The following is a 23,392-nucleotide window of genomic DNA, read 5'->3' as shown; positions in this document are numbered from 1 at the left end:
GGAGTCTCCTGGCTGGGTGGAGTCTCCGTGCTGGGAGGAGTCTCCGTGCTGGGAGGAGTCTCCGTGCTGGGAGGAGTCTCCGTGCTGGGTGGAGTCTCCGTGCTGGGAGGAGTCTCCGGGCTGGGAGGAGTCTCCGGGCTGGGAGGAGTTTCCGGGCTGGGTGCAGTCACCGTGCTGGGTGGAGTCTCCAGGCTGGGTGGAGTCTCCGTGCTGGGAGGAGTCTCCGTGCTGGGAGGAGTCTCTGTGCTGGGAGGAGTCTCCGGGCTGGGAGGAGTCTCCGTGCTGGGTGGAGTCTCCAGGCTGGGTGGAGTCTCCGTGCTGGGAGGAGTCTCCGTGCTGGGAGGAGTCTCCGTGCTGGGAGGAGTCTCCGGGCTGGGAGGAGTCTCCGGGCTGGGTGGAGTCTCCAGGCTGGGTGGAGTCTCCGTGCTGGGAGGAGTCTCCGTGCTGGGAGGAGTCTCCGTGCTGGGAGGAGTCTCCGTGCTGGGTGGAGTCTCCGTGCTGGGAGGAGTCTCCGGGCTGGGAGGAGTCTCCGGGCTGGGAGGAGTCTCCGGGCTGGGTGCAGTCACCGTGCTGGGTGGAGTCTCCAGGCTGGGTGGAGTCTCCAGGCTGGGGGAAGTCTCTGGGTTGGAGAACATTTTACGGTAGTTGCATTCTTTTGAATTGTGCTCTTCTCTTTCCTTGTACAATAAATAATTATTGGTGATTAAGAACAATGGTTTTGTACAAACTGATTTTCTCTCTGTCTGTAATGATCAATTATGTTAACAAAACTGAAAAATAGGAAACAACTTTTTAAAATAGCTACAGATACCAGCATATGTGGTAGGATAATACAAAATAAAAATGTTATCACTGTTAGAATTTAGAATACACTTTTTGGAACATACACTATGAACGTGGTTAAAATCAAATGATTGAAAATATATATAGTATAAATGTCATAAAATAGATTGACTACTTTGTTTGTTTCCTATATTGTTGTTTTTTGTTTTCTCAGACCTTCCAATATGATCTGTGGCCGACATATGAGGACCTTGCTAAGGACTAACCTGCTGCTTAATGGATCCTTTTCAATGTGCAGGGCACGTAGAAACACTGCAACGTATGCGTCCTTCAAAGAGGTGGCCAAGCTCCAGCAAAGGAAGCTAAACAAACTGGTCTTTCCCATTAAGGAGCTGGAGAGGTTTGTGAGTCCCAGCATTGACTTATCTAGCTTCGGGCTTTACCAGCCCACCCTCGAGCAGATCGCTAAATCAGAGGAGTTGTTCAAGCAATCGGGCCACCATGTGATTGACTATTTCACGTCGGCCATCAGGATGGATCATGCACCTCTCCTTGCGCAGCCCGAGGTTCGTGAACTTAGGCCCGTAGTCAATGTTTTGTGAAGCTTGGAGATTGTAGTCCTGTTTATTTGAAGAGAGATAAACCCTTCTCCAGCATTGGGAAGCAGATTCCCAGCATGTTTAATGAAGGCCTCACGGGGTCATCTTTACGTGAGAAGAAGGGTGCCACCAGGAAAGGGAGGACAGGTTTATTTAGTCAGGAACAATTCACAGCATGATATACATTGTGACTGACACTGGGCTGGGTGCTTTCTGGTTATACGGAAAAGGATGCAAGTGAATGAAATTGACGGCCCAGTAAATAAAATATAAGTTGATGGGCAGCAGGGAGACTTTTTTTTAATGGATGGAGTATTCATGAATGTCTAACCAAGGGTGGCCAACTCCAGGCCTCAACTCAAGGGCTACCAACAGCTTTACAAGGTATCCCTGCTGCAGCGCAGGTGGCTGTCTTCGACTGAGATCCCTGATTGAGCCATCTGTGCTGAAGCAGGGATATCGTGAAAATCTGACTTGTTGAGGGTGCGCTTGAGGACTGGAGTTGGCTACCCCTTGTCTAAGCTCTATTACCGCGGAGATGAGTGAGCCCTCAACAAATCAGCAGACCTAAATCTGAAACAAACCTAAAGACGCTGAATGTGCACCGTGTACAACTGGACTCGCGGCTCCCAGCACATATCCCGAGTGACGCTCATTTACATGCAGACCTGGGACTTCCTACAGCACAGGAGGTGCCGGCTTTCCTAGGACTCCTTCTTCTCTGGTATATGGCTTCTGTACAATGAGCTACATGCAGTCACTGCCACCGGCGGCCGGAGAATAGATCCGCTTCATTCAAACTAATAGAACCAAAGATCTTCTCCAGTACAAGGAAGAGGCTTCACGATAAAAGGCTTATGTAATACAGTGCAGTAGTGGCATTTCCGTGCAGTAGCTGAATCGGCACGATGGCGCGTTATTGAATACACCCCCATGTATCGGGCTCCGAGAGGTGCAGTCTGGGGGCATGAGGCTTTTTTTATTGTTTGTCAAAGAATCTTATTAGTGGCAGGCAGAGTTGCCACCTTCGACTGAAGGCCAACCCGGAGAATATATATATATATATATATATATAGTACTTACCTCTGGCGTCCTCACAGCATCTCTCCCCTGCAACTCCCTTCAGTATGGCTGTGCCGCATTGCCATGACAACGTGGCGCCGCATGATGTCATGCAGCGGCTCGTTGTCACGGCAATGGGCATCACGTACATTTCTCATTGCCATGTGAAGATTTCAGCTGCGTTTTTCAAGGACAAAACTGCTTCACAGCATACTGAATAATGGTGAGTAATGGTGTAAGGGGTCTTTCATTAAAGTGCGGTAATGCTCATTGAGGTAAGAGGGCGTTTCTGTGGAACAGCGCCCCAATTGGCGCTATCTTAGTTTAATGAATCCCCCCTAGCAGTAAAGGTTAGTCTATATACGTTGGGTTACCACCAGGAGAGGTTAATACAATGCTGTATGTAGAAGATGAGGGCGGGATCGCTCGGTGGGAGCTTTCCTTTGTGCTGATTGCAGGCCTCATTCCTTCTTCCAGGTCTGCTTTATAGGGAGGAGTAACGTCGGCAAATCGTCCCTGATCAAGTCCTTGTTTTCTCTAGTCCCTGGGGTGGAAGTCAGAGTGTCAAAAACTCCAGTAAGTTACACATTGTTATCCAACTATAGTGGAACGGGGGGTCTGGGGAAACGAGACACACAGGGCTGTGTTTTACAATGTGTCTTCTAAGGAGGTCTCAGCCTATGAATCATTGCACCGATGTGGTGTTTATGGGTGTCCCATTGTATTTTACACCAGCGTGGGAATAATCCCCCTGCGTAGTACCATGATATTAAGGTCCAGAATCGCAGAAGGTACAAAGCTTCATCACCCGTTTACGCCCATTCATGTGAATCCTTCATTTGAATGGGAGTAAAGGTGAGCTGAAGCTTAGCAACCTTGTGTGGATCTGGGGCCTAAGTGTTCACGAATAGAGATGTCCCTTTAAGCCTTGCTTGCTTTTCATTGCCATTTCAATTTGTCGTCCGCCCCACTGAACCAATAAAGAACAATACAAACAATGTCTTACCTGACAGCAGTGACTCCTTCCCCCTAATCACTTGGAAGTGGAGTTATAACCATTTTCGAATTGGTTACAAAATGTTCTCCAACTCCGTCCATTTCATGTGCATCTTAAATTGCAATTTTTTCCCATAAATATAATTAGTATACTAACAATATGCAATGTCTTGTAAATTAAATACAGCAAAATTAAAGTGGATTGAAAAGTAAATTAAATGCCAGTATAGAACTCTGTGTAATCAGTGGTGGATTCCTGAGCACAGACGGACAACCACTTACCTAGGGCAATGGATTCCAACAGTTTCCTGAATGGGATGGTATGAAATGGGGTCACACAAAACTCTTGATTACATGACCAAGGTATTTTAGTATTGAGTACTGCTCTATACTGCACAAACCAACTCGTAAAACTCGGGCACACCAATTTCACTGCCCCAATCCACATATCATAGTAGGTTCTCTTGATCAGAACATAACTATCTCTGAATCTGCGCCAGATGCTTGGGAATTTCTTGGGAATGACTGCTTGGGACTTTCTTGGGAATTTCTTGGGAATGACTGCTTGGGACTTTCTTGGGAATGACTGCTTGGAACTTTCTTGGGAATGACTGCTTGGAAATTTCTTGGGAATGACTGCTTGGGACTTTCTTGGGAATGGCTGCTTGGGAATTTCTTGGGAAGGACTGCTTGGGAATTTCTTGGGAAGGACTGCTTGGGAATTTCTTGGGAATGACTGCTTGGGAATTTCTTGGGAATGACTGCTTGGGAATGACTGCTTGGGAATGACTGCTTGGGATTTTTTTTGAATGACTGCTTGGGAATTTCTTGGGAAGGACTGCTTGGGATTTTTTTTTTTGAATGACTGCTTGGGAATGGCTTCTTGGGAATGACTGCTTGGGACTTTCTTGGGAATGACTTTGTGAATGACTGCTTTGGACTTTCTTGGGAATGACTTCTTTGGAAGGACTGCTTGGGGATTTCTTGGGAAGGACTGCTTGGGAATTACTGCTTGGGAATTTCTTGGGAAGGACTGCTTGGGAATGGCTTCTTGGGAATGACTGCTTGGGACTTTCTTGGGAATGACTTCTTGTGAATGACTGCTTGGGACTTTCTTGGGAATGACTGCTTGGGAATGACTTCTTGGGAAGGACTGCTTGGAAATGACTTCTTGGGAATTTCTTGGGAATGACTGCTTGGGAATTTCTTGGGAAGGACTGCTTGAGACTTTCTTGGGAAGGACTGCTTGGGAATTTCTTGGGAATGACTGCTTGTTCTTGGGAAGGACTGCTTGGGAATTTCTTGGGAAGGACTGCTTGGGAATTTCTTGGGAAGGACTGCTTGGGAATTTCTTGGGAAGGACTGCTTGGGAATGACTGCTTGGGAATTTCTTGGGAAGGACTGCTTGGGAATTTCTTGGGAAGGACTGCTTGGGAATTTCTTGGGAAGGACTGCTTGGGAATTTCTTGGGAAGGACTGCTTGGGAATTTCTTGGGATTGACTGCTTGGGAATTTCTTGGGAAGGACTGCTTGGGAATTTCTTGGGAAGGACTGCTTGGGAATGACTGCTTGGGAATTTCTTGGGAAGGACTGCTTGGGAATTTCTTGGGAAGGACTGCTTGGGAATTTCTTGGGAAGGACTGCTTGGGAATTTCTTGGGATTGACTGCTTGGGAATTTCCTGGGAAGGACTGCTTGGGAATTTCTTGGGAAGGACTGCTTGGGAATTTCTTGGGATTGACTGCTTGGGAATTTCTTGGGAATGACTGCTTGGGACTTTCTTGGGAATGACTGCTTGGAACTTTCTTGGGAATGACTGCTTGGAAATTTCTTGGGAATGACTGCTTGGGAATTTCTTGGGAATTTCTTGGGAATGGCTGCTTGGGAATTTCTTGGGAAGGACTGCTTGGGAATTTCTTGGGAAGGACTGCTTGGGAATTTCTTGGGAAGGACTGCTTGGGAAGGACTGCTTGGGAATTTCTTGGGAATGACTGCTTGGGAATTTCTTGGGAATGACTGCTTGGGAATGACTGCTTGGGAATGACTGCTTGGGATTTTTTTTGAATGACTGCTTGGGAATTTCTTGGGAAGGACTGCTTGGGATTTTTTTTTGGAATGACTGCTTGGGAATGGCTTCTTGGGAATGACTGCTTGGGACTTTCTTGGGAATGACTTCTTGTGAATGACTGCTTGGGACTTTCTTGGGAATGACTGCTTGGGAATGACTTCTTGGGAAGGACTGCTTGGAAATGACTTCTTGGGAATTTCTTGGGAAGGACTGCTTGGGAATGACTGCTTGGGAATTTCTTGGGAAGGACTGCTTGAGACTTTCTTGGGAAGGACTGCTTGGGAATTTCTTGGGAATGACTGCTTGTTCTTGGGAAGGACTGCTTGGGAATTTCTTGGGAAGGACTGCTTGGGAATTTCTTGGGAAGGACTGCTTGGGAATTTCTTGGGAAGGACTGCTTGGGAATTTCTTGGGAAGGACTGCTTGGGAATTTCTTGGGAAGGACTGCTTGGGAATGACTGCTTGGGAATTTCTTGGGAAGGACTGCTTGGGAATTTCTTGGGAAGGACTGCTTGGGAATTTCTTGGGAAGGACTGCTTGGGAATTTCTTGGGATTGACTGCTTGGGAATTTCTTGGGAAGGACTGCTTGGGAATTTCTTGGGAAGGACTGCTTGGGAATGACTGCTTGGGAATTTCTTGGGAAGGACTGCTTGGGAATTTCTTGGGAAGGACTGCTTGGGAATTTCTTGGGAAGGACTGCTTGGGAATTTCTTGGGATTGACTGCTTGGGAATTTCCTGGGAAGGACTGCTTGGGAATTTCTTGGGAAGGACTGCTTGGGAATTTCTTGGGATTGACTGCTTGGGAATTTCTTGGGAATTTCTTGGGAATGACTGCTTGGGACTTTCTTGGGAATGACTGCTTGGAACTTTCTTGGGAATGACTGCTTGGAAATTTCTTGGGAATGACTGCTTGGGAATTTCTTGGGAATTTCTTGGGAATGGCTGCTTGGGAATTTCTTGGGAAGGACTGCTTGGGAATTTCTTGGGAAGGACTGCTTGGGAATTTCTTGGGAAGGACTGCTTGGGAAGGACTGCTTGGGAATTTCTTGGGAATGACTGCTTGGGAATTTCTTGGGAATGACTGCTTGGGAATGACTGCTTGGGAATGACTGCTTGGGATTTTTTTTGAATGACTGCTTGGGAATTTCTTGGGAAGGACTGCTTGGGATTTTTTTTTGGAATGACTGCTTGGGAATGGCTTCTTGGGAATGACTGCTTGGGACTTTCTTGGGAATGACTTCTTGTGAATGACTGCTTGGGACTTTCTTGGGAATGACTGCTTGGGAATGACTTCTTGGGAAGGACTGCTTGGAAATGACTTCTTGGGAAGGACTGCTTGGGAATGACTGCTTGGGAATTTCTTGGGAAGGACTGCTTGAGACTTTCTTGGGAAGGACTGCTTGGGAATTTCTTGGGAATGACTGCTTGTTCTTGGGAAGGACTGCTTGGGAATTTCTTGGGAAGGACTGCTTGGGAATTTCTTGGGAAGGACTGCTTGGGAATTTCTTGGGAAGGACTGCTTGGGAATTTCTTGGGAAGGACTGCTTGGGAATTTCTTGGGAAGGACTGCTTGGGAATTTCTTGGGATTGACTGCTTGGGAATTTCTTGGGAAGGACTGCTTGGGAATTTCTTGGGAAGGACTGCTTGGGAATTTCTTGGGATTGACTGCTTGGGAATTTCTTGGGAAGGACTGCTTGGGAATTTCTTGGGAAGGACTGCTTGGGAATTTCTTGGGAAGGACTGCTTGGGAATGACTGCTTGGGAATGACTGCTTGGGAATTTCTTGGGAAGGACTGCTTGGGAATTTCTTGGGAAGGACTGCTTGGGAATTTCTTGGGATTGACTGCTTGGGAATTTCCTGGGAAGGACTGCTTGGGAATTTCTTGGGAAGGACTGCTTGGGAATTTCTTGGGATTGACTGCTTGGGAATTTCTTGGGAATGACTGCTTGTTCTTGGGAAGGACTGCTTGGGAATTTCTTGGGAATGACTGCTTGGGAATTTCTTTGGAAGGACTGCTTGGGAATTTCTTGGGATTGACTGCTTGGGATTTTTTTGGGAATGACTGCTTCGGAATGACTGCTTGGGAATGGCTTCTTGGGACTGACTGCTTGGGAATGACTTCTTGGGAATGACTGCTTGGGACTTTCTTGGGAATGACTTCTTGGGACTTTTCTTGGGAAGGACTGCTTGGGAATTTCTTGGGAAGGACTGCTTGGGAATTTCTTGGGAATGACTGCTTGGGAATTTCTTGGAAATGACTGCTTGGGAATGACTGCTTGGGAATGACTGCTTGGGAATTTCTTGGGAATGACTGCTTGGGAATGACTGCTTGGGAATTTCTTGGGAAGGACTGCTTGGGAATGACTGCTTGGGAAGGACTGCTTGGGAATGACTGCTTGGGAATGACTTCTTGTGAATGACTGCTTGGGAATGACTGCTTGGGAATTTCTTGGGAATGACTGCTTGGGAATTTCTTGGGAAGGACTTCTTGGGAATGACTGCTTGGGAATTTCTTGGGAATGACTTCTTGGGAAGGACTGCTTGGGAATGACTTCTTGGGAATGACTTCTTGGGAATGACTGCTTGGGAATGACTGCTTGGGAATGACTGCTTGGGAATTTCTTGGGAAGGACTGCTTGGGAATTTCTTGGGAAGGACTGCTTGGGAATTTCTTGGGAATGACTGCTTGGGAATTTCTTGGGAATGACTGCTTGGGAATTTCTTGGGAATGACTGCTTGGGAAGGACTGCTTGGGAATGACTGCTTGGGAAGGACTGCTTGGGAATGACTTCTTGGGAATGAATGCTTGGGAATTTCTTGGGAAGGACTGCTTGGGAAGGACTGCTTGGGAATGACTGCTTGGGAATGGCTTCTTGGGACTGACTGCTTGGGACTTTTTTGGGAATGACTGCTTGGGAATTTCTTGGGAAGGACTGCTTGTGAATGACTTCTTGGGAAGGACTGCTTTGGAATTTCTTGGGAAGGACTGCTTGGGAATTTCTTGGGAAGGACTGCTTGGGAATGACTGCTTGGGAATTTCTTGGGAAGGACTGCTTGGGAAGGACTGCTTGGGAGTTTCTTGGGATTGACTGCTTTGGAATAACTGCTTGGGAATGGCTTCTTGGGACTGACTGCTTGTGAATGACTGCTTGGGACTTTCTTGGGAATGACTTCTTGGGAAGGACTGCTTGTGAATGACTTCTTGGGAAGGATTGCTTGGGAATTTCTTGGGAATGACTGCTTGGGAATTTCTTGGGAATGACTGCTTGGGAATTTCTTGGGAATGACTGCTTGGGAATGACTGCTTGGGAATTTCTTGGGAAGGACTGCTTGGGAATTTCTTGGGAAGGACTGCTTGGGAATTTCTTGGGAATGACTGCTTGGGAATTTCTTGGGAATGACTGCTTGGGAAGGACTGCTTGGGAATGACTTCTTGGGAATGAATGCTTGGGAATGAATGCTTGGGAATTTCTTGGGAAGGACTGCTTGGGAAGGACTGCTTGGGAATGACTGCTTGGGAATGGCTTCTTGGGACTGACTGCTTGGGAATGACTTCTTGGGAATGACTGCTTGGGACTTTTTTGGGAATGACTTCTTGGGAATGACTGCTTGGGAATTTCTTGGGAAGGACTGCTTGTGAATGACTTCTTGGGAAGGACTGCTTTGGAATTTCTTGGGAAGGACTGCTTGGGAATTTCTTGGGAAGGACTGCTTGGGAATTTCTTGGGAAGGACTGCTTGGGAGTTTCTTGGGATTGACTGCTTGGTAATAACTGCTTGGGAATGGCTTCTTGGGACTGACTGCTTGGGAATGACTGCTTGGGACTTTCTTGGGAATGACTTCTTGGGAATGACTGCTTGGGAATTTCTTGGGAAGGACTGCTTGTGAATGACTTCTTGGGAAGGATTGCTTGGGAATTTCTTGGGAATGACTGCTTGGGAATTTCTTGGGAATGACTGCTTGGGAATTTCTTGGGAATGACTGCTTGGGAATTTCTTGGAAATGACTGCTTGGGAATTTCTTGGGAAGGACTGCTTTGGAATGACTGCTTGGGAATTTCTTGGGAATGACTGCTTGGGAATTTCTTGGTTAAACATAGGGCTGGTGACTGGATAACTCAGCTTGAAAGATCAATGTACATTTTCATTCTGTAAGGGTATGGAGCTTTGGATGTACAGTGCATTGCTACAACGTGTGTGTGTGTGTGTGTGTGTGTGTGTGTGTGTGTGTGTGTGTGTGTGTGTGTGTGTGTGTGTGTGTGTGTGTACGTATATATAATTATACACACACACACTATCGTTTTTCTTTACTACTTGAAATCTTTTGTTACTGGAGGACCCAGTAACTCATTGATCGGCCTAAATGCTTGTTATAGGCCAGAGATAACGTGAGGATGAGTGATCTAGAGATAGATTTCCCTGAACAAGAGAAGCAGGTGGGACAGTGTTCCGGCATTCCACTAGTGCCCCCCCCCCCCCTACGAAGGGGGTGGCGCAAACCCACGCAGGTGGTCCTAACGGAAGTGAGGGCCCCCCCAGAAATCGGGCCTAACTTCCTCAATCACCACCAGGGTAGACTCTCTCGGTCATCGCCACCACACCCGCTCCACGGGTAGGTCCCAGGGTTTTTCTTTTTTTTTAAGCTTGCACCAGGACCTAGTTCCACTTCTGTTTCCAGCAAGGTAACCGACCTAAGGATACATACAGTATGCCCGTGTTCCAAAGAACTGTGTCCTCTCAGGAGAGGATACATACAGTCTGCCCGTATTCCAAAGAACTGTGTCCTCTCAGGAGAGGATACATACAGTCTGCCCGTATTCCAAAGAACTGTGTCCTCTCAGGAGAGGATACATACAGTCTGCCCGTGTTCCAAAGAACTGTGTCCTCTCAGGAGAGGATACATACAGTCTGCCCGTGTTCCAAAGAACTGTGTCCTCTCAGGAGAGGAAAATTCTGTGACGCATCTGGATGCTTTCAGCGGACTGTGAAACCTGCACTGTGCCCACAAGCCCAGTTTGGTTTCTTACCTGTATTGTACTTGGTATAAAGAATCACATTTTGTTTAAAGGTCAGTTGAAGATGATAAGTTTTTCACGATCAATAACTCCAAGAGTAACTTTTCTTGTTGGTTTACAGGGTCACACTAAGAAACTTAACTTTTTCAAAGTAGGCCGAGTATTTACCCTGGTGGACATGCCTGGTTATGGTTACAAATCCCCCGAAGACTTCACGGACATGGTGGAAACCTACCTACAGGGGAGGCAGAAGTAAGGGCAACATGTTCAGTGAAGGAACGTAATCTTGTATTTAGCTCGGTTCTTTACATAAGCCTGACGCCCGCATCGGTGCCATTGACCTGACGCCCGCATCGGTGCCATTGGCCTGACGCCCGCATCGGTGCCATTGACCTGACGCCCGCATCGGTGCCATTGGCCTGACGCCCGCATCGGTGCCATTGGCCTGACACCCACATCGGTGCCATTGACCTGACGCCCGCATCGGTGCCATTGGCCTGACGCCCGCATCGGTGCCATTGGCCTGACGGCCGAATCGGTGCCATTGGCCTGACGCCCGCATCGGTGCCATTGGCCTGACGCCCGCATCGGTGCCATTGGCTTGACGCCCGCATCGGTGCCATTGGCCTGACGCCCGCATCGGTGCCATTGGCCTGACGCCCGCATCGTTGCAATTGGCCTGACGCCCGCATCGGTGCCATTGGCCTGGAGCCCGCATCGGTGCCATTGGCCTGACACCCGCATCGGTACCATTAGCCTGACGCCCGCATCGGTGCCATTGGCCTGACGCCCGCATCGGTGCCATTGGCCTGACGCCCGCATCGGTGCCATTGGCCTGACACGTGCAGCTGTAGTGCGATATTGTAGAGATACATCAATGCTTACATTTAAGGTTATTTATTTATTCTAGGGATGCTTCACAGCAGCCATCATACGTTTTAACATTATACATTTGGCTAGTTTTGTACATTTTAAAAATCCACTATCACAGAAAAACAATATTTATTACATAGTTGATTCCTTCTCATTGTATTCTTTACAAATATTCAGCACCCAATTTTCATTTCTCTTAACACTGACCAAAACAAAGGATTTATTATATTAAATTGCTGCTATTTGTTCTATCTTCAAACACCTAAAACCAATAAGTAGATGTATCTGTAATAGGAAGAGACACCTACCCAAGCTTAATAATGTCCCCGTTGGATCACACGCTTCTACTGAAGAGCATCAAGTTCTTTTCTCCCATAAGAAATGAACAGTTTTAGGTGATTGTTCGTGGAAGTAAAAACGACACATACCGTGCATACAGCTTTCTGTGAGAGGCTGCTGGGCTATAAGCTTATATGCTAAAGAAAAAATAAACCATTCCAATGTACTTTCCCTTTAAATAACGCTAACTAAGTGCCGTGTGAAAGCCCTTAACCAGTGATAATTAACATCATCTTTTAATGCAACATGCTACGGGAAAGCCTGCAATTCAGTATCATTATCGGTTTGTCCACAATAAGCACCTGTAGTTGCGTATTTGGACCAAATGATGAATCAACGTGACTATACATTTGTACGTTAGAAATGCTGCATTATTAATCACCTGTCGGATCGAAACTAACAACACGTGTGTGTAACTCGCAGCTTAAAGAGGACGTTTCTGCTGGTGGACGGTGCGGTGGAGCTTCAGAAAGCCGACTTAATCGCGGTGGAGATGTGCGAGGAGTTTGGAATTCCTTATGTTGTAAGTGAAGTGACTTTGCGTTGGTGAAATCCCGGACATGTGGAATATGTATCCAAGGCTTAAACCAGCCCAATGAACAGCAGCAAAACCTCAACTTTGTTCTGACGTTTGTGGGGATACTTTTTTTTTTTTTAATGTGTTTTGGGGATTTGTTTACCATCCGATGCATCAATTTACCTCCATGCTCCAAGAACATATACTTCCGTGCAAGCCAGGGCAGGTTATATGTTAGAGCTCAGATGATGCCGTAGAAACGATGTCTAATTGTTACTAGTATAGAACATAGAGGTTTGTGCTGGGCTTAGAAAGCAAGTTTGGCCAAGAGAGGATTCTTCTAGACAAGATCCTTTTAATCGCCACTCCTCACCTGGACTTTAATTTATGCCCACACAATACTTTGTTTGACTGTGATTGATCAGTTTAACTGTACCTTTAAACTGATTGGATTACAGTTTAAATATACCGTTAAGCAAAACAGGGACGTACGGGAGGGAACGGTTTGCAAAAACCAGCATCCGTGGTGTGCAAAATCTGTTTGAATTTCTATAGTGTAGATATACTGCGCTAAATGTGAATGTTTTCGCAGACACTGTATAGGCAAACATACATGTTTCTGTGACATTTTGTTTGGGTGAGTTGTGCTTGCCTTCTGCATGATATTAAATGTAAAAGCCATATATAATATCAATGTTTGAGGGAGACCCGGAACACGTGTCCTGTGGTAATACGGGGGTTTTGTCCCTTCACCATTTTCACGTAGCTCGTGGTCACCAAGATTGACAAGGTCCCACGGGGAATGCTGCTGAAACATTTGCTGCAGCTGCTAGACTTTATAAAGAAGGAAACGCACGGATGCTACCCTCAGCCCTTCCTCGTCAGGTAAGCCGACGCCGTGCAACAAGGACAGGGCAGCTCCAGTCCTCAAGGGCCACCAGCAGGTCAGGTTAATGATATCCCTGCTTCAGTACAGGTGGCTGTCATACACTGAGCCACCTGTGCTGAAGCGGGGATATCCTTAAAACCCGACCTGTTGGTGTCCCTTGCGGACTGGAGTTGGCCTACCCTGCACTTTTCTCTAGAGTCACAATATGAAACTCGGGATTGAAGTAGACATTATTTTTTAGATCTAGCCACTACACTGTCGCTCTGCCGCCAGCGTGATCTATACCCCTCTGAGGATTGTAGGTCTACGGGCAATGCTTCCGGTGCTGTCGCTTTGTCCCACGTGGAATGAGCCACTGATTGAGTCACCTTTGTTGAAGCAGGGATATTCTTAAAACCTGACCTGTTGGCTACCCCTGCCCTAGAAAAACCAAACAGAAGCGCTAAATGAACAATGTAACGTGGTATGAGGAATGATCTGCAAATTATCAGTCATTCAAATGGTTAGCCTCTGGCCCTTATACCACACATTGCTGCTGTTTGGGGCCAATGTACATACAAGGAATCTTCCTCAGTGGCTCCAAAGTTAATGTTCAAGCTATGTATTAATTTCCTCAAAGATTTTTTTGCTACACTGGTTTAGGGGAATGGAAATCCCTACAGATAGCAAAGCTTCAAGGCCTCCGTGCCGTACGGATTAATATGGGGACGGGGGGTGTTGCATGGACCCCCTGCAGATTCATCACATCTGTTCCTTGTTAGCACATTGCACACTACTGGTTGGGGCCTAGGAGACAGTGTAGGACCTTAGGCTAGTCTCTTGTTGGCCTTGTGCTCAAGGTAGATTGTAAGCTCTTCAGCGTAGTGGCTTGTGCTGTTGTACCAAGTTACTGGTAGGAATAAAGTGCTAAGGCTTGTGTTCTGCTTGTTTCCCAGTGCTCTCCAGTACTCGGGGATCCACCTGCTGCGGTGTTTCATCGCTCACGTAACAGGGAGTACTCACAGCACCAGGTGAACACAGCACCCGTCTGACCTCCAAACACGCGGGTGCCAAGTGGACTTCCACATGTGGGCGTTGCACTAATGTAAACCTCCCGTATGCAGTGATCGGCCTGCGCATTGTACTGCTGCAACCCGCAACACCACGCAGACATCCCACACCATACACTGGTTTCACCAGGAGTGTGAGGCACACACGGCGAATTGGCGGGAGTTGGGCGCTCTCTGCAATGTGACATTTGGGACTTTTCCGGGCAGCAGCGTTTCAGGATCAAGTGCATCTAAAAATGTTATCCAGCAATCCATAAAGGAATCCACGTCGAGCATGTGCTCATCAGCGCTCATCTACACACCCTCGCCAGTATGGTGAAAAGGGTGTTCCGGGGCCAGGCTTCAGACTTAAATCACATCCTTTATTTAATAACAAACACAATGTAAATCACGTCAACAGGAGTCTCACATCACACGTTATTAGGGCTCCTGATGTAATGGTGTTGGCTGATCCATGTTTTTTCTTAGTGCAGTACTGTCTATACGAAGCCATTTTTATATATTAAATGGTTATAAGCACATCTCTTGATTTGACAATTTATTTTTATACCAGACACTTGCTAATTCCAGTCAAAACAGAAACCAGGAACCGTTTACAATAAAAAAAAAAATACATTTAAATATGCGATTAAGAATTAGAGATGAATGCATGTAACACTGCTCGCCGTGTGATCACTGGTCAACGTTTAAATATTATAACAGTAAACAAATTCTCAGATTTACTAAACGGTGATAAACTAATAGGCATAGCACCATTTAGTACATGAGGCCTTGCGTATCATTAACAGCGTTCTGCATGCAAAGAGGTAAAGGAAACCAAGTTAGACAGATTTCACCAAATGAACCCATGTACAGATCCATAGCGTTAGTTCAAAATAGCAACACTTAAATGGTCCCAGCTTCTCACTGAACATATGGACTAGAGCATGTAGAATATGCCATGCAAAACTATCACAGAGAAGGTATTTCCACGTAAGCTGCACAGGGACCTGTTACAGTATAATGGCATTTATCCACAAACAGTTCATGCTCTGTAATGGCTGTTCCACTTTAATAAACAGGCGTGTTACAGGTCAGTGTACTGTACACAGGGAAAAACCTGCCCTGCGTTTCAAGTTTCCTGGAATAAGACAATCCCTGCACAGCAGTTCTGAGAAAGGGCGCAGTTTGGCAATTCGGTCTCTGAGTAAATATTGATTATGAATAATGAATACCATTGTGCCAGAACTTTTCAATTCAGGGAAAAGTTGATTGAAACATTAAAACCGCAATTTGCCATTTAAGAACTATTTGATAGAATAGTCTATTACAGGCCCATGGGCTGGCTGCTTCCTTTATTACCAGGACGTTAGGGTTTTTGGGGGGACGTTTTAGTTGCGTTACCGTAGAATAAAATACATTCGGAGCCCTTCAATTCTGTGTAAATCCCCAGACGTTTGAGTTTCTATTTAGTACAGGATTTATTTTACTCCCAATCGCTTTCCTAGTGAAAACATAGAGTAGAAATGTGAAGTCATTGTATAGTGAGGCAGACACAGCGCCCAGCACTCATTACAGCGACTTCAGTGCAAACCTGAGCATATTACAAACGCACCGTTCTTATGGGCTGTATGATAGACAAATCTTTCTGCGTATTGTTCCAAGGCTGCAAAATAAAAAAAGGTCTTACCTTTCTGCCTAGAAAATAGCTCACACTAAGCCTGTAATGCAGGGATCTCCCGTTACACCTCCCAGCGTTAATTAAAAGGCTGCCAGAAATCTGTTTGTTTTTCATTTTTTTTAAAACGACACTTGTAACACTTTGCAGATTAAATTATTGATTAACCCAAGTTATTAAAGTATATTTGCTCAGTTTCCTAGGGCCCTCTCGATTAGCCTTATAAAAACTGGCCATCGTATCTTGAGAAATTGCTCTTGGCATATTGGAGTTTTACACGTTTAGGATTACGGACTGCGGCAGGAAAGCAAATAGTTTGAGGGTGCCAGAAGTCTGTATATGTAGGGTGCAGAGTATGTTCACATGAGGCTTTATGCTGTAGAATGAACCAGCTCATAATGGGGAGGATGGGTCATTTGAACGCTGTCTTCCTCTGGTCCTTCTTTCTTTAGGACAGATGGATGATGAAATTCAATAAATAGTTCATAGATTATTGCTCCAACTAGTCCTCCTACCAGAGGTCCCATTACTGGCACCCACCACCAGTTATTTCCAGCCCTAGGAGAAAACACAAAGTCCATCAACAGAACCAAAGCCGTTCATATTTAGAAAGTCCTACACAATTGCAACCATTTTGTTTCACAATGTATATATGCCCTGATAATTGGTGCATCTAACCTACCTATGTATCCTACTTTGCCATAAACTAGACCTCATAACCACACAAGGGTACCCAAAAAGTGACTTCAGTTAATACACCGTGGGTTCTATTCCTGCCTGGCCCACTTTTCCTCCATGTGGCTTTGGAGGCAATCACTCACTACATAGCTGAAGACCCATCTCAAAAATGAGAATTACAATACATCTTTTCTGGTAAAATGAAAACCCCCTGGCTGTCATCTAAAATAAGTGATCGCACTTCCTCTGGGACACGACTTATCCACAGCCTACATTTCCTATGCAAATTGCTATACCCGCTCCTACTTTGATGTACCAGGTGTGCGTTAAATTGCATTTCCTTTAGTACAGACAATGTTACGATCCTGTACTCCTTTCTCAGGCTTTAGTACAGACAGAATGTTACGGTCCTGTACTCCTTCCTCAGGTTGTTATGCAAACATGTCTCTGTAAACATTGGCCAATTAATTTATCTGCAAAGGCTGTCTATCTGGTGGCACCAATGTAGTCCTATATACACACTAAACTAAAATATACACATTCCTGCACTCAATTTGGGGGTTCTTTGATCCAACGTGGATCAGTGTTGTGTATTTTATGCAAACACCACATTATTTTAGATATTTAGTTGGATCTGATAATATATCCTAATTAAAAAAAAAAGTTAAAATGCAGAACGGGTCGTTACAAACACAGGCCGAGGATCCTAGTTACTGTACCTGAAGACTTCAAGACCCCACCCGGCGATAGATGTGAAGCAACGCGGCGCGAGGTCTCGAGCAGGATTTATGGGGTAGCCACAGTTAAAACCCATCGACAACCCGACCAGCAGTACCACAAGTCCAATTACAAAAGGTTGAAGGCCACGTGGGGCGGCATTGTTTCCTTCATCCACCACAGCCAGTATACAGACCAGTAACGCTGCCGTGGCAATCACCTGTGCCCAAAAAGGAAACAAAAAACAATGTAGGACACACCAATATTTGAGACACACACACACACACCCCCCTTATTTTCAGAACTGGGGGACCGGAATGAGGCTTTAGAAAGGAATCCAGCCCTCACCTGGTCTGTAAATCCGTTTATAGAACTGAGATGCTCTGAAGGGTAGGAGGCGAAAATCCCGGCCGTTGCTTGAGGTCCAGTCACGGTCCAGTTCCCACCACTGTACACATGCAGAGCGTCTAGGGAAGAGAATCGTATGCAGTAGGAATGGTAAGAAATGCATCACTGCATGCAGGTTTCATCCATTCACCGCAGCATGTGGCTGAAAGCGTCAGGCTTAACTCAAATCCTGCAGTGAATTTGAATAACACGTTTATAAAAGAAGCCCTTTTTCACACGCCCGTGTGTTCCAACAAGTGAAGTGTGGTCTTCCCAAAAATTACCAAAGCACTAAACATTCTCAGAAGTGAGAAGCAGTGGTGGGGCGACACATTGGTCCAGAAGTCCACTTGAGTATGGAAACCTAAGACAGTAACATTGTTACAATATGGAACACAGCACTAGGTCAGTGTAATGGTCACTATTACAGGGTGACATTTCCCTGATTTGTACATCTTGTAAATAAAACGTTTTTCAGTTGCACACGTGTCAGATGTCTGTTATCTGTGGGACACTTTAGTACGACTTACATACCCTGCCTATGTAATGCTGCTGGGTGTAGACTATTGCATTTGCAAACCTACCCACTTGATCGTCTTTAAAAAAAAAAAAAAAAAAGGCCTCACCATAATACAGACAGAAGACCAAAGCTGCCCCAAAGAAAGCCCCAAGGAACTGCGCTAAACAATAGACGAGCAGAAGCCTCCAGCTCAGCCTCCGCAGCAGGTACATTGCCAGAGATACAGCAGGATTCAGGTGGGCACCTACAGAAGTCAAACACAGAAAGCCCTTGGATTGGATAACGGTACAAGTTTGTATTGTGCCAGAGCAAGAAACGTTGGTAGGATCGCCAACCTGCCCCCATTTATACGCACAAGCGACTCAATGTAACGTTCGCTATTCATGACTACTGTGAGCTATAATGGAAAAAAGGGGTTGAATGTCCTCGGGCGCGTCACTCTGCTTGCGGCTCCACAGCGTGTATTATATGCAAGGCAAAAGAGAGAGAGAAGGGCCACAGTGAAAAAAGACAGCTCAAAGTTTTGCACACTTTTTCATCAGGGTGGAGGGAAGGGGGGGGGTGGTTGCGAGGGGTGAGAAAATAAAGACAAGGGATGGCTATTGTTAATTCAAATTTGTTGACTGGGGACACACTCACATTAAAACTCTCAAAACTTGAATTGGTATTTCTTTCTCTTTTTGTAGTAGGTGTCTTCAACAGATGTCTTCTCTTCTATGTGCAGGTAGATGGGTTGAGGCCGAGGAGATGCCTTCTAAAATAAGCGACCGATCAATTCGAGCATAGGAAGGAGATGCCGCCAGGTTCCACACTTAATCCCTTTCTGGGCAGTGATGTCCTGTATCGGCTGGTTCCCACTTGGCAGATGTATGCTGTCTGTGGCTTGGGTTGCAGGTAGCCGCAGTGCGGATGTCCAGAGCCCGTGCACAGGCTATGTCCTCCCCCTCCGGCTGCCTATCTTCCCCGTGCAGTGACGTCACTGAGGAAGCATTGGCGAAACGCGTCTGACGTTTTTTGGTCTCTACAAGCCACCATAGTGAGGAGGTCTGATTTCCCTGGCCCAGCGTCTCGCCGTCTGCGCATGCGCATGCGCATGCACAGCGGAGCAGAGAAGTCTGGAATTGTCTGCACGGGGAAGATAGGCAGCCGGAGGGGGAGGACATAGCCTGTGCACGGGCTCTGGACATCCGCACTGCGGCTACCTGCAACCCAAGCCACAGACAGCATACATCTGCCAAGTGGGAACCAGCCGATACAGGACATCACTGCCCAGAAAGGGATTAAGTGTGGAACCTGGCGGCATCTCCTTCCTATGCTCGAATTGATCGGTCGCTTATTTTAGAAGGCATCTCCTCGGCCTCAACCCATCTACCTGCACATAGAAGAGAAGACATCTGTTGAAGACACCTACTACAAAAAGAGAAAGAAATACCAATTCAAGTTTTGAGAGTTTTAATGTGAGTGTGTCCCCAGTCAACAAATTTGAATTAACAATAGCCATCCCTTGTCTTTATTTTCTCACCCCTCGCAACCACCCCCCCCCCTTCCCTCCACCCTGATGAAAAAGTGTGCAAAACTTTGAGCTGTCTTTTTTCACTGTGGCCCTTCTCTCTCTCTTTTGCCTTGCATATAATACACGCTGTGGAGCCGCAAGCAGAGTGACGCGCCCGAGGACATTCAACCCCTTTTTTCCATTCAAATCCATACAGAGGTTGGTGAATAACCTCTGAAAGACTCAGGCAGCGAAATCACTCTGTGGAAAGGACTGGAACCACAAATTGAACAGTAGGCTAATCCCTTCTTTTTTGGCGCAAATTTTCCCCCTTTTTTTCCCTGTGAGCTATAATGCACTGTGATCACCATTAGGGAACGGGACCTGGATTTCTTTTGGGTTGATCTATGAACGCACTGTGGGTTGCAACACCCATTGTTATATCCCTTGTTTCTCAATGACTGATGCAAACTGCACTGCTGGGAAGGACTGCCTGAGCAGGTCACACTTTAGCCATATATTTATGTCACTTGTTAGCCACACTACTGGTATTCTGCCAGCAATTATTCTGCGCACACGCCTACAGTGCGCCGTTATTGTTAAATGGCCAGACGGTGTAAGCAAGGCAAAGCTGGGTTCCAATTTATTTCGGTAATGAGGCTACTGCCCATTCTTATTGTCAGACGCCACCTTGAGTCATTTATAACTGCAATAGTTATTAACCCCAACACTGCCAGAGGCCAGACTCAAAGAGAGGAAGGGGCTGTGGGAAGGATTGCAGGTTTAAACCCCTCTCTCCCAAGTTATGCCATTCAAACCAGACATTCTGCAACGCCATCGCGCTAAAGGCGGCTGCATAAACACCCCGCCCCCCCCATCTAATATACAGTAGACACCATTTTGGAACTTGGAGTAGATAAGATTACTGCACATGAATGGGTCGCTGCATAAAGTGGTTCAGAACAGAAGCACCATTAGTAATTTGTTCTTTGAAGTAAAACTGAAGCATTGTGTGTTACACTGAGCATTCCTCGCCGAACGATCCCCACTAATAATGGGAAATTATCACTTGGGGCATTAAAATCGCCTTCATACATCCGCCCTTCGTCTTCCCCAGTGGCTGGCGAGTAATGGTCCTTGTGGCCAGTAATGGTCCCCGTGGCCAGTAATGGTCATCATGTGCATCACGCTTCTTGGTGCCAGATTCCAGAACAGGAGATCTTCCCTTTTCATTCCCCACGGTAGGGGCTCAGGGGGGCTCAACTCCAGGTCTCAAGCGTCCCCCAACAGGTCAGGTTTTCAGGATATCCCAGCTTCAGCACATGTGGCTCTGTCTTTGACTGAGCCTCTGATTAAGCCACCTGCGCTGAAGCTGGGATATCCTGAAAACCGGACCTGTTTTTTTTTTGGGGGGGGGGGGGAGTGCGGCTTCAGGACTTGAGCACCCATACCCTACATTACAGGGGGAGGAGGAACACGACCAGGCGATGCTACCAGGATGTAAGTGGCCTCTGCTACCAAACAGACTCACTTGGCAAAAATGTATGATACCCAAACAGGTACAGGCTCAGCCAGTCCCGCTTTTATATCCATCAGGTAGCAATAGCCTATGAAATTCTGGGCGAGCAGAGCAGTGTTATTATGGGGAGCACAGCATTCGGCAGGATCGCTCATTGCCTTACCTGACACCCCAGCGCAAACATAGGCCCCGGCCGTGACAGCAAACCCAAAGGCCATATTCACACTCAGGAACTGGGCCTTGGCAAAGCCACTTAACTCCATCTGAGCCACAGAACCGCAGCCAAACAACTGGAACGCAAGAGAGTTAGGTTAGAGTGCAGCGTTATTCCAGCGTGTACAAAGTAAGGATCCAGCAAGATGCTTTGGTACGAGGAGCAGCTCATTGGGGCCGGGGAGAACCGTTTGCTCCCGTCCAAGTTATGTTTCCAGAACGGGCCAGGCTTATAATGTGCAGGGGGCCTCGGTTTTACAGGTAATACTGCCTATCGCCTCTTAACCCTTTCGCTGCTGGAGCATCACAATGCCACACTTTCCAGGCCTTTCTGGCACCAGAAGAGTTAAACGTGTGTGTCGCACGTTAAACACTTGCAGGGGAGAATGCAATGCAAAAGCTAAATCTACACCTCCATTCCCCTCCCCCCACGACTGATGCACTTGAGGGGTTTGGTTACTATCAGGGAATTAACTTAATCTCCACCGAATTCTTTGGGTCCTACATAGAGCCTGCAGCGCTCAGATGGCCGTTTGTAAAATGGACATAATTAAAAAACCCCGCAGGAATCATACTGTACCTGTTATCAACCAAGAGCTCGCTGTATGCGCCCTGCTGGAATTCTGCTGCCAAGTAGGTATGTTACATGCAAGAACAGAAAGTAGCACACGCGTGTGCGCGCGGTAAAGCAATGCGGCGATGCACACATCACTGTAGGTAACGAAGCCGTTTGCATATCGTTTCCAGAACTCATTTTGATGCATTCAGACCAATAATTAACTCCTACACTGCCGGAGACTACACAAATCCACAAACTGGTGGAGAGAGGGTAAAGGGGCAATTACATGTACCCGCAGTATTAAATAAAAGCAGGTTTAAGCCCTTGGCTGCCAGCAATTACTATGCGTTGCAGACCCGCCGGCAGCGAAAGGGTTAAAAACCAATAGCAGTTTGGAAACCACTATGGGAAATGTTCCTATGAAAGAGAACATGTCTCTGCTGACCACCAATATACCCGATGTGGCGCGGTAACAAGGGGGCGATACCGGCAGCACACGGCCGCACGCGCAGAGCACACGGCCGCACGCGCAGAGCACACGGCCGCACGCGCAGAGCAGGATGAATAATGTTAAGCGAAGCTATACCATTACTAAGCAATATATTTCTTAGACAAATGTATAATACGCATTCAATTATTAGGCAGCAGAAACATCATTTCCTGTGGGAGGGAAACAGACCCGAGAGGTTCCTTCCCATGAAGAGGCAAAGCATTGCGAGCGGCTATTTTGCTCCAGCAGAAGGGCAGATTCACTGCAGACAGCATACAACGGTAACACAAAATAATGTTTTTAATAGAAGGATTGCTTCTCTACAGGTGATCCTGCTGGACCAGGACCGGCCAACTCCAGTCCTCAAGGACCACCAACAGGTCAGGTTTTCAGGATACCCCTGCTTCAGCGCAGGTGGCTCAACTGAGCCACTGATTATCCCTGCTTCAGCACAGGTGGCTCAATCAGTGGCTCAGTTGAACCACCTGTGTTGAAGAAGGGATATCCTGTAAACCTGACCTGTTTGTCACCTCTGTAGAAAGATGGTGTATTATACAACTTACTGCACTCTAGCATCGAATACAAGAATGAGCCAGGACCATGGGACAAACTTAAAGCCACCTTATAATTGAGCAACACTTCTGCGTGTAGTGGCCTCGCGGAGGGTTTTACCCAAACTGAGTCTGCACAATAGTTTCAGTCTTTGCAGCTGCATTATCTCTACTTACAATTAAAATGAGAGTCCCCAAAAACTCGGCCATCCCACAGCGCACATAAATATTTTGGGTCCTACACCGTAACTTCATCTTCTTCAGCAGAGTCGCATGCGGATCCATTTTTAGCTGTGGACACTGTCTGGTGTTTTAATCTACGGTCCTCTGCTTCTGCTACACAATGGTGTGGACAAAGCACACAACGTGTCTGTGCTGCTGCTGCTGGAATGTGTGGCTTAGTAAAACCTGCTGATT

At 46.6% G+C, this 23,392-nt stretch overlaps 2 protein-coding genes across 2 annotated transcripts in view; one reads left to right on the top strand and one right to left on the bottom strand.

Moving 5' to 3' along the window:
- Positions 1–14,713, top strand: part of GTPBP8 (GTP binding protein 8) — a 23,261-nt gene extending 8,548 nt beyond the window's left edge. Inside the window, exons 2-7 of the mRNA XM_075593547.1 lie at positions 998–1,349; positions 2,922–3,020; positions 10,647–10,777; positions 12,161–12,260; positions 13,021–13,139; positions 14,079–14,713. Of these exons, the coding sequence (XP_075449662.1) occupies positions 1,008–1,349; positions 2,922–3,020; positions 10,647–10,777; positions 12,161–12,260; positions 13,021–13,139; positions 14,079–14,157 (870 nt within the window). The 5' untranslated portion in view covers positions 998–1,007 and the 3' untranslated portion in view covers positions 14,158–14,713. The remainder of the gene's footprint in view (positions 1–997; positions 1,350–2,921; positions 3,021–10,646; positions 10,778–12,160; positions 12,261–13,020; positions 13,140–14,078) is intronic.
- Positions 14,534–23,392, bottom strand: LOC142491255 (aquaporin-3-like). Its single transcript, XM_075593546.1, has 6 exons — positions 23,153–23,392; positions 21,326–21,452; positions 18,258–18,395; positions 17,593–17,711; positions 17,247–17,464; positions 14,534–16,407 (listed from the first exon to the last, which is right to left on the bottom strand). Exons 1-6 carry the CDS (start codon positions 23,258–23,260, stop codon positions 16,221–16,223), a joined length of 897 nt encoding a protein of 298 aa, XP_075449661.1. The 5' UTR covers positions 23,261–23,392; the 3' UTR covers positions 14,534–16,220.

Source organism: Ascaphus truei, chromosome 3 (genome assembly GCF_040206685.1).
Source record: "Ascaphus truei isolate aAscTru1 chromosome 3, aAscTru1.hap1, whole genome shotgun sequence".
NCBI lineage: Eukaryota > Metazoa > Chordata > Amphibia > Anura > Ascaphidae > Ascaphus > Ascaphus truei.
Note: the sequence above shows the minus strand (reverse complement) of the source record. Positions and strands in the feature narration are given on the sequence as shown.